This window comes from Rissa tridactyla, chromosome 3, assembly GCF_028500815.1.
Source record: "Rissa tridactyla isolate bRisTri1 chromosome 3, bRisTri1.patW.cur.20221130, whole genome shotgun sequence".
NCBI classification, from domain to species: domain Eukaryota; kingdom Metazoa; phylum Chordata; class Aves; order Charadriiformes; family Laridae; genus Rissa; species Rissa tridactyla.
This window is the reverse complement of record NC_071468.1, coordinates 56,796,043-56,812,007: the sequence shown is the minus strand read 5'-3', so window position 1 is coordinate 56,812,007 and position 15,965 is coordinate 56,796,043. Positions and strand designations below refer to the sequence as shown.

Here is a 15,965-nt window from a genome sequence, read left to right as displayed (position 1 = left end):
GCTCCACACTAACAACTCTAAGTCGATAACTTTTGCAAGACCAACAATTTTTTTTTCATGTATCACAGTGTCCGTTAGCGCATATATTTGTGCAGTTTTATCAGCACACATGAATCCGATAGCACGCTTTAGATTTGGATAAAACGAGGCCTGACTGCAGCCACGTTCCCTCGGTGCTCCACTGCAACCCAAATCTGCCGTTGCCCAAAACTGCAGATTGGATTTTTAGAGAAGACTGCTATGTGCCCCCTGCTTAAACAGACGAGTTAAAAACATCCAGTTCAAACAACTTGCCCACCTGAACTGCCAACGAGCCAAGCCAAGCTTTCCACTTTTCTGCCCTGAGTGACTCTTTTTGACAAGTGAACCCGTAACCTCCCGCCTGACAGCTCCGGCCGGGCCTCGCAGCCCCGAGCGAAGACCGCGCTATAAATGACACCTGGAGAGAAGCCCGGGGGACGGGGACACCCGCTCACAAAGTTCGTGCCCGAGCGCCCCGGGAACACCGCGTCCCGCTACCCCTCCCCTCCGCTCCCCTCCTACGGCCGCCGGTTCGTCTCCATCTCCCCCATCCCCGCTGGCTCGGCGGGAAGCGGAGGGACGCACCTGCGCCCGCCACTTCTCCCCGGGAGAGCTGGGGGGGAGGCGGAACGGGACGGACACACACGAGGGACGCCCCCCCACACGCCGCCCGAACCTCGCCTGGCCGCCAAGCACCGCCCGGCAGCAGCCACCCGGTACCCCCCGGCGCCGAGGCCGGGCGCCCCCGGCGGCGGGCAGCCTCTGCCGCCGCGGCGAGGGCGCCGGGAAGGCGGCAGCGGCGAGCGAAGCGCAGCGCAGCGCCGCCCCGCCCCCGCACCCGCCGCGGCCCCAAGCCGGGCCCCGCCGGGGAGCCGGCAGCCGCCCGGCCCGGCCCGGCCCGGCCCGTTATCCCGCAGCCCGGGCGGCGGAGGGGGCGCTGGCGGCGGAGGGCCCGCCCCCGCCCGGCGGCGAGCGGCGCGGTGCTGGGGGGGGGGGGGGAAGGGAGAGGGCCGCCCCCCCGGGAGTTTTAAAGGGGCAGCGCGCCCGCCGCAGCGCCCGCGCCCCGCTCGGCCGGGGGCGGCTGCTGTCGGGCCCGGGGGGGTGCCCGGGAGGCGGCGGCGGGGCCGGTCCCGCCGGGCGGGCGGGGGAGGGAGGGGCGGGCGGGGGCTGGGTGGCTCCTGCTGCTGCTGCCGCCGCCGCCACAGCGCTCGCCGCCTCCCCTCCCCCCCGGCGGGGGCTCCTCGCTGCAGCCTCTGTGCTCCGCTCTCGGTCATGTGACCCTAACGTAACCGGACAGGAAAAGCCGCCGCCGCCGCCGCCGCGCTGACTCCGTTGTTACCGCTGCTGCTGCTGCTGGGCGCGGAGACGGCGGCGGCCCGCGCGGCACCAGGCGCCTCGGCGGCCCGCGCCCCCCAGGTGAGCACCGGCCGCGCCGCGCCGCCACCCGCGGGGGGATCCCCGCCGCCGCCCGCACGTGCGCCCGGCCCCGCCGCACCGGCCGCGGGCCCGGGCTGAGGCGGCGGCGGGCGGGCGGGGGGGCGCGGCGCGGCGGGGCCTGCTGGGCCCTACCTCCTCATTGTGTGTGAGGGGCGCCCGGGCGGGTTGAGGGGGGCGCGGAGGGGCCGCGCCTGGCGCCGTCGGGGCTGCCTGGCCTCCTGACAAACCCCCGCCGCGCCGGGCCGGACCGGGCGGCTCCATCCGGGACACAGCCCGGGGGGGGGGGGGGGGAGGAAGAGGGCCGCGCCGGGGGTAGGTGGGCCGCGCCGAGGGTGCGGGGAAGGGGGAGGAGGCGGGGGGGGAAGGGTGCTGGTGCCTCCGGGCTCGGCCGGTTGGGGCCCGCGCGCCCTCCCGCCCGCGGCGGGGCGGCCCCCCCCCTCCCGTCCGGCGGTATCCGGCAGGGCGCGGGGCGGGGCGGGGGAGGGAGGGAGGGGGGAGGGCGCCGCGCGGCGCGGGAGGGGCGGCCCCGCCTGTCTCTCTCTCCTCGCAGAGGCTGGGCGGCCCCGGCGGCGGCGGCGGCGGTTCCCGTCTCGCGCGCCCTGGCGGCTCCGCTCGCGCTGCGTCTCGCGCCGTCTCCGTCCGTCCGTGCGCGCGTGGCGTGCGCGGGGGGGAGGGGGGAGGGTGGGGGAATGGGGGTGGGAGGGCGGAGGCGGGGGGGGAGGAGGGGAGGAGGGGCGGGGCGCAGCCAGTGAGAGCGGCGCGCGGCCACCCGGCCTTCCGCCCCGGCGGCCAATGGGAGGGCGCCGTCACCTGTGTGCCACAGAGGCCGAGCGTGACTCCGCGGGGGGGGGGCGGCAAGCCACGCCCTCCCCCTCCCGCCGCGCACTACGGCGCCGGCAGGCGGCGGGAGCGCCTGGGCGGCGCGCGCCCCCCCATTCCCGCCTGCTGCTGCCGGCGCGCGCGCGCGGTCCCGTTGTGGCGGGCGGGTCTGGGCCCGAAGCCGGGCCGGGCCCCAGCGCGGATTCTCCGACCGCCGCCGGGGCTCCGGGGCCTGCCGGGCGGCGGGGCGGGAGGTTCGGCGTCCGCCGAGGGGTACGAGGGCGGAGCGGGGAGCGCTGGGCCGGGCCGCAGCCGGGGCCGGCAGCTGGTTTTCGTCAGCGCGGCCGGCGTCCCCCGCCCGGGCGGTGCCGGTCTCTGCGCGCTTCCCCTCCCTCAGCCCTGACGGCGATTTTCTCCTCGGGCCGCGTCTTCGCCGCCGGGGTGCGGTACCGGCCCTTTCGCGGTACCTCACCCCTGGCTGGCGCCCACCGCCCTCCCCGCCGGGGTCGCCGAGGCAAACGCGCGCCTTCCCAACGGGCTCGGCCTCGCGTGGTGTTTTCCCCCGCCGTCGAGCAAAATTAGGTAATTTAGAGAGTTGCGATGCGGCGGAGCCGGGCCGGCCGGTCATCCCCGCGAGGGAAGGGCCGTCCCCGTCGGGCTTGGGGGCGCAAGGAGTGTTTTACACAGCACTAAAATACGCCCGTGCTGGTGCTGGTCATCGTTTTGTTCAGCTAAGGGTAAAATTCCGGAACATAGGCATGCCTGTAACATACCCTTCTATGTGAAAGAGGGAGGCAAAGTGCTTCCCTTGCTCTCTTCCTCTGCCATATAATTTCCTTAGTGTAATTCATCCAGTGCTTCCAGTTCATAGCATTTAACCATCTTTCAAACACACACAAAAACTTCAGTGTTGCGCATGTGTCGAAACACCGGATCATTTTGGGAAGAGATTAATTCAGGTCTCTGAGGCAGGGTAACAGCTTCAGCTGCCACCTCCGCTGTTGTTTGGGTAAGGGTGAAACTATAAGCTAAACTATAAACAAACTTGGGATGATAATAACTAGAAAGAATGCCTTTCTGGCGTGGAGTTCCCTCACATCAAAGGTTTGCTCTGCCTGACAAGCTTTGCTGTCCATGTACAAGCGAGACTCAGCACCAATGAATTAAAAAATGTAGCATGTAGAATAATCTAAATTAAAGCTACCAAAAAAAAAAAAAGTGTGTTTTCCGTAACATCACAGAGTCTACCTGCATGGAGCATCTTGCAGGATTAAATAATGATAAACATGATTTTTGTTACTGCTGACAGCGAGTGCTCCCTCTCTTGGAGAGAGGCAGAGGATTTTAGCATATTGTTTCTACGAACATAATTATTCAAACAATTTAGGGAGGAGAGGATGGACCTGAAGAGAGTTGGAACCTGTGTCTTTTTCTCTTACTAACTGTAGGAAAACAATCTACTGTACCTTAAATCATGTGAATGTAAAGGAACGTGTTTGGTCAGCCTGGTTCTTGGTTTAAATACGAGGGCATTCTTCACTCTCCAGCAAGTAGAAATACTTGTTTCTCCAATGACTAAACATATTGGTATATGCGGAATATGCTTTTATTCTCTTTCCTGAAAAGCCACACTCTTACTGTGTAGAAGAAACAAGCTGTTTGTACCTTACCTAAAATTTTAATAACTTCCTACTAAATTTGGGAGGGGGGGGGAACCAAGGCTCTTCATAAATCTGCCACTTTTGATCCGCTTCTGGTTTCACTTTCTCTTTCTTTTCTGCTCATAGAGCATCTGCACTGTTCCAGGCACAAGGTGCCTAGGTATCTTGTTGACTTCTTTTGCTGTTATACCTGGCTATGTACAGACCTACATTACTTCATACTTTCACTCTTTCTGCCCAAAGCTCTATTTGTTTTGGTTAAATTTATATCCACTTGTAGATCTTACTAGCCGTATATTCATCCACCCAACCGTATGCAACTGCCCTAATGTGTTTCCCTGGCTGCTTTTCCCCCCCAAGTTATCAATTTTTGCTTCCAAGGCTGCCCTCGAATCCTTGAGAAAAAATGTATAGTTCTGAGGTAGCTCTTTGAGGGCAGCCTCCAGCAGCTGGCACAAGGAAGCGCAGAGAGGGTGGGGGGGCTGCGGAAGCTCTGGTTTAGGGGGGCTCAGCTTGGTGGCCTTGTTTCACGTACCTTGTGCTGATGAACGGAACCGCACCTTTCCCCCGTCAGGTTTCTTGATTTGCTAGGCGAGCGCAAGGCACACAGGCTCCTTACAGAATGCTGTTGTAGCTGATCTCAATAAATAAACAAATAGTTGTTGTGTGAAAAGATTGGCTCCTCCTGTTCTGATAGTCCAAAGGGCTTCCCAGTAGCTAGAATGAATTCACTGATTCAGCCTGGGAAGACTCAGATATGTATCTGGTATTTCCCAAGAGAGGGCATAACCATCAAAAATGCTTAATTATTTATTGTTGGGTTTGGATCCAGCTGGATGGACACATACTTTTAACCTGAATTTTCAGTATCTCTCTCTTTTACATAAAAGTTATCTAACTTGTCTTTTATTGGGTTCTGCTCTTGTCTCTCCCACCCATTTAGGTAAGGGTGACTGATACCAGAAGGGAGATTTATTTTTCCCATTTGAACAGACAAGTGGTAGCCAAAATACATCATTCTTTGAATTACAAATAGATGTGTTTATTACTTATTAATATTTCTTCCTGTCCTTTAGCTGTTTATGTTTCTGTATGCAAGTCCCCCTGCCATGCCTTTTCCGAACTCTTTAGCCCTGGCACTGCTTTGCTCTTTAAGACTCAGCAAATCACTTGCACCTTTGTGTATTGCATTGCCCGTCATGGAACAGAGATCCTTGCCTGTGCATAAGATATCATTTATACAGTAGCTTGGGATTAAGAGGTGTTACTAAAGCATGACGTGAGGATATTAGAGAAAACTATTAAAAGACAGTTACTGTTGCATTGTGCATCTACTGTCAAGTTTTACATGGAAGTCGTTTGCTTTTCAGAGTGTAAAAAAATGGATTTGGCCAACCATGGACTTATTCTGCTGCAGCAACTAAATGCTCAGAGAGAGTTTGGTTTCCTGTGTGACTGCACAGTTGCCATTGGTGATGTCTACTTCAAGGCACACAAGTCAGTCCTTGCGTCTTTCTCCAACTACTTCAAGATGTTATTTGTTCATCAAACCAGGTAACTATAAAAAGGTTCACTGTTTAAATGTTGTTCAGTTAGCTAAGGTAAGGAGGTCTAGCAACATTTTGAAACATGAAAATGTTCTTTTTGCCTGTTGCTGTGACATAAGGAATATGGAATCCAGTCTTATCTGCAAACTAGAATCTCAGTTTAAAACATGTTAAAGTTGAACTGTGATTCATTAACACTAATGTTATAATTTAGCGCAAGTCACTGTCTTCGCTCTTGCACTTTCCTTCCCCCACTTACTATCCTCTATTCTGTCTTGGTGTTATTCTTGACATTTCCATAACATTATATACAACCTAATAAGTATTTGCTAGGAGATTTTGAGAAATGCACTTATAAAAAGTGGTTAATGTGTTTCACTTTTTTTTACAGTTCACCAAAGTCAGTTAAGTAATAAAATACTATATAGTGCTGGAAAATAAGGGAACTTGTGGGGTTTGGGGTTGTTTTTTTTTTGCAGGCAGTCTTACATGGAGGGCATTAAAACGATAACAACAGTGTAAGACTGTTTTAAAGATTTTTTTTTTGGTCTTTTCTTTTTCATAATTACTTGAACTATCTCAAAAAGTTTATGTTAAGTGAGTGAAACTCTTAACTCTTTGGCTAAGAGTTCTTAGCCAAAAGTAAACATCAAGGACAGAAGTGCATTTACACTTCTGAGACAGGACTGCAGGCAGATGTATCAGTCTTGATGCTCCGTCAAGAGTGCGCAGTCATTCCTGGAAGACAGCACTGCAAAGTTTACTTTTCAGTAATATATCTGAATTGAAAAGCAGTCAGAGAGAGAGTTCAAGAAGGGTACACCTCAAGAAATGGAAGAATTGGCTATAATTTCCTCCTCGGCTTGGTAGCCTACTGTGCTTAGAGCATTCATACTGCAGTCCGCAGTCACATCTGTTTCTGGATTCTGTCTTTTATTTAATGTTTGTTTAATGTAAGAGCTAGAAGTAACTCTGAAAAACAATGAGAATCCCAGATCCTCTCCTGTTAGCTAACTAGCCTAACCAAGATGTTCCTGATTTTCTTTCTTATGTGAACCTTGCCTCTCTTTCTGCACAGAGATCCAGCTTCAGCCAGAGGAGTGATGTGTGTTTCGGTCCAAAGTATCCTAAGGCTGATGCGCAGGGCATGGTCTCAGCTGGAGGATGGTGTTGGCTTCAGTCTGTTAGGCTGCAGAGGGCATCAGAGCCACAGGGTTTCCCTTTGTTGAGCACTGTAACCAAGGGACTGTTAGGCTGACTAAGGCTAACACCAGTGGTACGCCTTCTTCCTCCCTATTCAAGGGAAGAAGCTAGCACTCTGCTTTGTAAGGAGCCCGTCCTCCATGGGTTAGATGTGCCCAGGCTGCAGCTGTTGCATCAGGTCCCTCAGGGGATTCACACCCTGTCCTGCATGGTTGCTGGGTCGTGATGCAGATGGGGCAAGGTGATACCACACATTTGCAGAACTATAGCTGTAAACAGCAGTAAGTCATAGAAGACAAACAAGCACATTGCCGGGTGAATTTTATGTGTTTTCAGGGCTGAGTACCAAGGAAAAGTTTAATGGATTGTGAATGTAGAGTTCAGTGCTAGCACATTTTAATTTAGCTACGGACGGGTTTGAATCCAACCAAAAAAAGGGGGGAAATATCTTTGCAATTTATAAAATATATTATTGTGTGACAACAGATCTATAACATAACAGCAGTTTAGAAAGGTGTAGATTGCAATGGGACAGCTTTGTCTTTCAAGCCAGTTACTTCCCTGAGGAAAAAAATGTCATCTTTCAAGTAGGCAACAAAATTAGCTCTTTTACGTTAAAGTATTTCTCTATATTTATTGCAGATTCTGTCTTTTGAATTTAAGTAGATGCCTCTAATTTTTATCTGTGTTTGAATAACATTTTCCTTATCTCTTATTGATCATTTTGTTTCACTTTTCAGTGAATGTGTCCGTTTGAAAGCGACTGACATACAGCCAGATATCTTCAGTTATCTCTTGCATTTGATGTACACTGGGAAGATGGCACCGCAACTCATTGACCCAGTTCGACTAGAACAAGGAATAAAGTTTCTGCATGCATATCCACTAATTCAAGAGGCCAGCCTTGCAAGTCAGGGAACTTTTTCTCACCCAGATCAAGTTTTTCCATTAGCATCTTCATTATATGGCATTCAGATTGCAGATCACCAGATAAGACATCCCACTAAGGTTACGTCAGCGACTGACAAACTCGGGCGAGAACCAAGGCCACAGACATCACGGATGAACCAAGAGCAGGTTTCCGAAGGCTCACAGCTCTCGCAGTTAGCTACGACTCTGCCACAAGTGACCCGGACAAATATGTCCACTTCTGACCCATTGCCATCTTCTTTGTCTCCAGAATTGGTGTCTGCTGCTGGTAATAATTCACCTGCAGGAGAAGAGGCCAACATGGAAGCATCTTCTTCAGATGAACAGCCTGCCTCACTCACAATAGCACATGTCAAGCCAAGCATTATGAAAAGGAATGGCAGCTTCCCAAAGTACTATGCCTGCCACCTCTGCGGTCGCCGGTTCAATTTGCGAAGCAGTTTGCGTGAGCACCTGCAGATCCACACGGGAGTTCCCTTCACGTCTAGCCAGCAGGGAGAAAGTAATATTTCTTTGTCTCTCTGTAACAACACAGCTGATAAAGATGCCGTGGAAGTGCCTGAAGCAGGGATGATTAGTGACAGCGAGCTGCAGCAGATCTCAGACTCCCCAATAATTGATGGGCAGCAGCAGTCAGAGACACCGCCCCCCTCCGATATCGCAGACATAGACAACTTGGAGCAGGCAGATCAAGAGAGGGAAGTAAAAAGACGGAAATACGAATGTTCCATCTGTGGTCGCAAATTTATTCAGAAAAGCCACTGGAGGGAGCACATGTACATACACACCGGCAAGCCCTTCAAGTGCAGCACTTGTGACAAAAGCTTTTGTAGGGCTAACCAGGCTGCCAGACACGTGTGCCTAAACCAGAGCATGGACACGTACACGATGGTGGACAAACAGACTCTGGAACTCTGTACTTTTGAGGAAGGCAGTCAAATGGACAACATGCTAGTACAGACCAACAAGCCCTACAAATGTAACTTGTGTGACAAAACTTTTTCAACTCCCAATGAAGTAGTCAAACATTCGTGCCAAAATCAAAACTCTGTCTTTACACTAGAAGAAGATCGCTCCATTCTGCTAGGTGGTGGGGACACAGAAGCCACAGAGACTGATAATGCAGTGTTAGCCTCCATCAAAAAGGAGCAGGAAGCAGTGTTGTTAGACTGAATGTGAAACCTATATCAATTTTTTAAAGTTTCTTTACTCATTTTTTATTAAATCAATTTTTTCCTCCCCTCACCTCTTACCTCACTTACCCCTGCCATCTTTTCCACCAGCCTCCTTCCCACCCTTTGTCTTCAGCAACCAGAACTGTACTGGCATGTTAGGAAATTGGACTTTGCCTCTCCCACCAAAACAAACAAAAAGGTCTTGCATCAAACCACAACATAATTGATTTTAATACAAAGGAACGTGTGAAAAAATAATCCAGCTAACTATGTTGATAGTATTAGTTAATCCAAATTTAATAGATTTTAAACAAAATTTAGATTGCTTAAAAGTGTATTTAGATACAATGATGAGTGTAATGAGAAACAGAGTATCGGTTTGGTAAGCAAAGAATATATATATATATATTAGTTTCCCTGGTAAAAGGCATTTTGAGAAGATCTGGCAAATTAAAACACCATGCTTCTTAGAAGTCCACATGCAAGTTGATTAAGGTTATAACTCAAAACCCTCAACTTTTCTCAATGAATGCAAAACTCTCTGTTCATTGTGTTAAAAAGAGCTGAGGATGTTGGGTTTCTTTTAGCCTTACGTTTTCCTTCAAGTATGCCTTTGGGTATCTGTTTCAGATAGCATTGAGTCAAGCAAAGTAGTTACTTAGTCAACTTTTGACTTAAGTAGCTGTAATAATAATGTGATGGCAATCTTTATATATATATATAAAATACTGTATATGTATAAAGATTTTATATATATATATATAAAGTGTTTGTGTGTATATTTGGTACAGGTAAATAAATGCACACATCCTTTTTAAGTGACTGGCTGGCTACTCTCAAGATTCAGGCCAGAAAGTCTTTCAATTGTTTAAAAAAATTAGTCATTGCACAGGTTATTTTTAATCAAATTTATAACGTCCTGAGCTGTGTGCATTTTTATTGGCCTGTTGAAGAGAAGCTAATAGGTAAGTGTTGTCACCCAAGCTACAAAGGAAACTAGAGAAGTGACATACTGGTGAGCACTGTACCATCATCAGTGCAGCACGTGCATGTGGGGTTACCTATAGGTTTGAGTCATTCTGGATGAAAGGAGAGAGAAAAACTTTATTGCCTTACTCAGGCAAGGAATGTCCATGATTTCACTTGGTCTAGTGGCAAGTGATGCAGAGACATTCTAGCAACAGGGGATCATGGTTGTTTTAAAGTGAATCTGTAGTGCTGGCTGGCAAATTCTGCTCTGTGAGAGTCCCGTTATTTTCAAAGCCAAGACAAAGTCTGCAAAAACCAAAAGGGTGAATTCTGTAGTTTTAGTTACTGCTGATGGTAGCACTGCATCTTTGTGTTAAAAATCAAGTTCCTGATTCTTATTATTTTATATGGATGCCCAGATTTTTTGCTGGTAGCCTAAAAACCCAAACTGACAGCAGCAATGAAGCCCACCGAGCAATTACTGGGCCAACAAAGCGGACAGAACAAGTGCCCCGTCATAAATGGAGACAGTGTGTGTTTTGGGGGGAGGGGCGGGAGAGGGCAAGTCACAAACCACAGCTCTTCTCTGTGTATACGTTTAAACTGAATATCATCTTTTTGTGTATAGTTAAGTTCTCAGATTTGTAAGTTTTTATACATCATTTCATTGAATAAAAACTGAATTAAATGGGATATGATTTATTGAGTTGAAGATGAAAGGTTGTTGGCTTTCGATCTTCCTAAAAGAGCTCTTAGTTGGTTTAAAAGCCAAGCGATGTATTCTGTGTATTGGACTAAAACCTCCCTCGTACAGATGAACAAATAGCTTACTAAAGCTTAAAACAGTGGATTTAGCACAAAAAGTCACTACATACTCATTTTTTTTCCCATTTATTATAACGTGACAATTATTGTAAAGTTTATTGTCAGTGGTGTTGAGTTTATTATCTCTCTTGTATTAGAGTAATAGATTTAAGATCAATTTATTTTACTTCAAAGTATAGAAGTGTTTTGAGGTAAAAAAACCCAACATCTTACAGAATTATTTTAGTGTTGCCCATTTTAAAATTTTTTTATGATCTTCATCTACCAATATAATATGTGCTTTTTATTTCATCTCACTTAATCTGAAATGCTTTCAGAGTAGGACAACAAAATAAATCTTTCCTCATTCAGTGTAAGATTGGCTTTTAAGGTAGCTGTGGTTTAGGGGATAGTCACAAGTTCATTTCCAAAATGACTACAGCTGCTAAAGGTGCTGCCGCCTCAGCTATTAGTTACTGCTTAGTCAGGTGCTCTTTTTATTTTTATTTTTTTTCCTTCAGAGCTCCAGCTCTGTGCCAGTGTAGAGTACAACAGTTTAGCTCAACTCCCCAGGTGGCTGGTTGTATCAGAAGGGTACATATGGCCCCACCCTTTTTTTGTGGGACATTTATCAGCCCCGGGTCCTTACCTTATTCCTGCTCTCGCCTCTTCTTCCCTACTGTTTGGAGAACGTGTTGTTTGCTCAGTTACGTGTTGAATGGGCTCAAGTGAACTGATTCCACTGAAAAACAACCAGTCTTAAAAATGCTATTTTTCTGTCAAATCTGTTACCAATTTTAGCTCCGCAGGGGCCTTCAGACAACTCATGGGATTGTGCAAGGGCAGAAATGAGCAGAGAGCAGGCTTACTGAAGCTAGTGTCGCTGCTGGCAACATCCAGGGCAAAGAGGGTGGGAAGCCGTGACTCCCAGTTGGGCAGGTCCCTCCTCTGGTGGGCAGTGTGGCCTCACAAGCCGGTGTACTGCCCAGAAAGAAGGGGCACTGTAGGGCAGGGAACAAGCAGTTGCGGAAGAAGTTTGTTATGCCAGCACTGATACTGCAAGAAATGTGAAATTGCAGGCTCAGCAGAGATACTTTCACCTGATAATATTTATACTTAAGAAATAACACTGTCAGGTAAATAAAAAAAAAATCACAATAAAGAGATTATTTTTATATGTGTTCAGCTATCATAATGGTTTATTTTAAATACCCTTTATTGTCTGATGCTCCATAGTGATGTTTAAGCCATTGTCTCTCGCTGCTTGAGCCGGTTTGTTCCTCTGCAATGAATTAGAAACAGTATATTCTGGTTATTAACAGCTGCATCAGGAATTTGGGTAATTACAGCACAACTGTAGTTTTGTTCAAGCTTCTTTGTTAAATCCCATCTGAATTATTATTACAGTTGGAGATAACTTCAGGCTTTATCTCTGACTCAAATTTGTGACGAAGTTGCTCATTACTCATTGAGTTTGCCCACCTGCTGAAGTTGTGATTTTTCTACCAAATGAAAGAAGACACTTTTGCAGGGACTACTGAATAATTGGTGAAAATCTGCCATCATTCAAGGCTGTGGGATGGATCTTCAGCCCCATTATCCTTCCAAAGGAGTAACTTCAAAGTTAATTTCCCAGGCATGTCACCTGACAAAACACCTCTGCCTTGACTTCAGAAGTACCAAGCTTCTACAAATCTATCTGCTCAATAGAAGTAACAGATGATTGACTTCTGAAAACAAAGTTTGCAGTCCTCTGCAATCAATCAACATTTTTTGTCGACTTTGTATGGAATATCTTCTCCTTCACTGATCTGATAATCATTCTGCTAAAGGAGAGTTTATTAGAAGTACTAGTGTTACAAGCATTCAGTAGTTTAAACTGTACTCCTGTTTATGCTACAGGGCCTTAAGGTGCTTTCTTGATGTTTAGAAAATCTGCTTTCTGGCTCTTCAGCTCCAAATCCCATAAAATGATAGCTTCAGTCACAAAAGGCGACCAGTTACAAGGAAAAAAAAAAAAAGTAGATTTATTTTATTTTGCTTTAAATAACTTCTTTGACATTACAAAAACTTTTTACATTAAAGGGAAGCAGGTTCTGTGGTGCCTGGTTGCATTATAATCCCTTGCAATGTTTTTTCCCCGATCTGTTTAACTGCAGGATTACCTTTTTTCAGTACTATGCCTTTTTGGAGAATAACACGGTTCTTTAGTTATCTTCGGCAATTGAAGATAACTATCAAGCAATTATCAAGGAATTGAAGACCAAATTGATTAATTCTTAACCAAGTTAAAGTATTTTTCCTTGATTGTATTTCCACATGTTTAATCTTAAAATGTAGACAGAACTAAGGGAGAGTTCATTTTGGAGGTCTGTCATCCTTCCTAAAAGTTGACAAATGTTTCCGTGTGGCAACATACTTCATAGTTATGAATGATGAGGAATATTTAGGTGACTGAAAGAAAACAAATTCCATTCAACATTCCAACTTCAACACTGCAAATATTACACTGTTAATTACAGCAGCATACCTTCCTAATGAAATCTAGGTGATACGCTACCAGTGGTGATAAAGGCTGTCTGTTAAAAAAGCCCAGCTGTTGTCCTATCTGAGGCAGTATGTTTCCACTTCTACAGCTCTTGTTTTGTTCATTTGTTTTTGTTCGTAAAAATGCCTGTTGTTTTCACTGGATAATGACATCCCACTCATACCAAAGCCAGAGCAAAACACAGAAACAAGCGATGTCTTTTGCAGCACACCTCGTTAATGTGTATTTGCCAGATGATCCATGATCATCTCTAGAAAAGAAGCTGACTGTCCTTATATATGGGCTTCTATCAAGCCTGCAATTAAAAAGGACATATTTTAATGACATTCAGCCAAAACCACGAAACACGCATTCTCTGCAGTACAGCCTTGCTGCCGTGCTGTCTATGCATCCATGCTTTTGAACAGATCACACGTGTTGAGGTGCAGAGCTCAGCAGGGTCTTTGAGCAGCTGTCAGTAACTGTTGCCACCCTTGCAGTGCCACTATTTTAGCCCTTGCGCCAAAGGAGATGCCTGCAGGACTTCCTCGTATTCAGTCCATGCTATGTTGCTTTGGCCAAAACCGAAGCTTTCTTGCAACCTTAGGAAATCTACTCAGAGAAGAGAAGCAGAGCCACAAAATGCAAGTTAACAGAAATGCACACTTACTGTACTGCTCTGTTGAGTGCGGAGGAGGTACCCCAGCATGCCTCAGCACACATCCACAGCCTGGCTCCAGCCTGATGACTGCGTCAGGCCTGCTTTCGAAGCAGCCCCAACAATTTCTAAGGGAGCTTCCTAATAAATCCATGTTTCCTTCAATCCTGTTCCTTCATTTCTCAACCACATGGTTAAAGCTTTTTTCCATTTTATTACTGCATTATATAATTACAGTTTCAGCAATTAATTATTTTGTGGATTGTCATGGTTCATTTAGGTCTCTCAAATTCACTGAGCAAGGTACTCTGTGAATCAAGCTTTATTTCATGAGCTCACTAGGTAAAAATTAAACAAGGGCTCAATCCTCTTTTGACAAACTAAATTCTCAATTCTCTAATTTACTGCTTCAACAATGCTCATTAACTCACAAAGTCACTAAATACACACTTACGAGCAAAACAGTTGCCTGGCTAAGGGTGAGGGTGCTCATGCTTCTTACTCCATCACGCTGCAGGTGGATCCACTTCTGAAAGCTTTTTGGGATAAGCTGACAGATTCCTGCCTTCCAGCTCGGACATTTGGTCTACACCTTTCCTGTGGCTTGTTGCAGTTAGTTCTGAAGACTTCCAGGCTTATCAGAAACTACCAAACCGTTCCTTCTGCAAGGCTGCAGAGGCAGCAGCCCTAATCTCTTTCTGGCCTCAGTACCCAGCGCACCTGCCGCTCTTCCTGCAGCAGGAAGGGGATGCTCCCTGCACACATCGGGCCTTCGCAGGAGCTGTGCCTTAGGGCAGCGCCTGAGCAGGAGCCGAGTGAGCAGCCGCTGTGGGTCTGGGCCCTGTTTTTGCCGTTGCCTTATCCTTTCCTGACTTGATCCAGACTGGCACTGAATACAGCTGGCAATCTAGAACTGAAGCTGCATTTTTCCCTTCAGAGACCACTGAAGCAGCTTAGTATTTCACATGTGCATTTTGTGCACGTACATCACTGACATAAGTTAGCACTGTCATGCATTTTTCTCTTTAATGGCTCTCCAGGCTGGATGGAAGCTCCCCTACCAGGGAATCATAGAATCTTCATGGTTTCAAAGGACCTTTGAGATCATCAAGTCCAACCATACACACACAAGGAAACCTGCCTACAATCTCTGCCACTAGAGCATGCCCTGAAGTGCCAAATCTACATGTTTCTTAAATACCTCTAGGGATGGTGACTCAACCACCTCCCTGGGCAGGCTGCTCCAGTGCCTGACCACTCTTGCAGTAAAGTAGTTCTTCCTAATATCTAATCTAAACCTCCCCTGCCGCAACTTCAGACCATTTCCTCTGGTCCTGTCATTGTTCACTTGGGAGAGGAGGCCAACACCCACCTCTCTCCAACCTCCTTTCAGGGAGTTGTAGAGGGCAATGAGGTCTCCCCTCAGCCTCCTCTTCTCCAAACTAAACATGCCCAGCTCCCTCAGCCTCTCCTCATATGACTTGGTCTCCAGACCCCTCACCAGCCTGGTAGCTCTCCTCTGGACACGCTCCAGCACTTCAATGTCCCTCTTGTACAGAGGGGCCCAGAACTGAACACAGTACTCGAGGTGAGGCCTCACCAGTGCCGAGTACAGAGGCACCATCACTTCCCTGCTCCTGCTGGCCACGCTATTCCTGATACAAGCCAGAATGCTGTTGGCCTTCTTGGTCACCTGGGCACACTGCTGGCTCATGTTAAGCTGGCCGCCCACCAGCACCCCCAGGTCCTTTTCTGTTGGGCAGCTTTCCAGCCACTCTTCCCCAAGCCTGTAGCGCTGCTTGGGGTTGTTGTGACCGAAATGCAGGACCCGGCACTTGGCCTTATTAAACCTCATACAGTTGGCCTTGGCCCATTGATCCAGCCTGTCCAGGTCCCTCTGTAGAGCCTTCCTACCCTCAAGCAGATCAACACTCCCACCTAGCTTGGTGTCATCTGCAAACTTACTGAGGGTGCACTCAATCCCCTCATCCAGATCATTGATAATATGATCATCCAGATCATTGGAAGAGAGCGGCTAGAAGAAGCTGCTGCCTTTGCCACATCAATTTCTCCAACTTTTGTGGTGTTACGAAACAGGAAGAATGGTTCCACACACATTTGAGGTGCAACCCCTTTCGACTTGTGAGAAACCGGTTAGGCCTCCTTTTGGCTGAAAGGCAAGCGGTGAGTGTTCAGAAGACAGCACTAGATGGT

The 15,965-nt window shown here is 48.1% G+C and overlaps 1 protein-coding gene across 2 annotated transcripts; it reads left to right on the top strand.

Moving 5' to 3' along the window:
• Positions 1–1,192: 1,192 nt before the first annotated feature.
• Positions 1,193–14,173, top strand: ZBTB2 (zinc finger and BTB domain containing 2). 2 transcript variants are annotated; one of them, XM_054195716.1, is made up of 3 exons: positions 1,193–1,437; positions 5,309–5,492; positions 7,429–14,172. In XM_054195716.1, the coding sequence occupies exons 2-3, from the start codon at positions 5,320–5,322 to the stop codon at positions 8,789–8,791; spliced, it is 1,536 nt and encodes a 511-aa protein (XP_054051691.1). In that variant the 5' UTR covers positions 1,193–1,437; positions 5,309–5,319; the 3' UTR covers positions 8,792–14,172. The 2 variants fall into 2 exon arrangements, with proteins under 2 accessions (XP_054051691.1, XP_054051692.1); XM_054195717.1 differs by lacking the exon at positions 1,193–1,437 and adding an exon at positions 2,598–2,859 and having other exon boundaries at positions 7,429–14,173.
• The last annotated feature ends 1,792 nt before the right edge of the window (positions 14,174–15,965 follow it).

Coding starts and splice junctions, on each gene's coding strand:
- ZBTB2 (XM_054195717.1), top strand. CDS start 5,320: ATGGATTTGGCCAACCATGGACTTATTCTGCTGCAGCAACTAAATGCT. Junction 5,493..7,428: donor TTATTTGTTCATCAAACCAG/GTAACTATAAAA, acceptor TTCACTTTTCAG/TGAATGTGTCCGTTTGAAAG.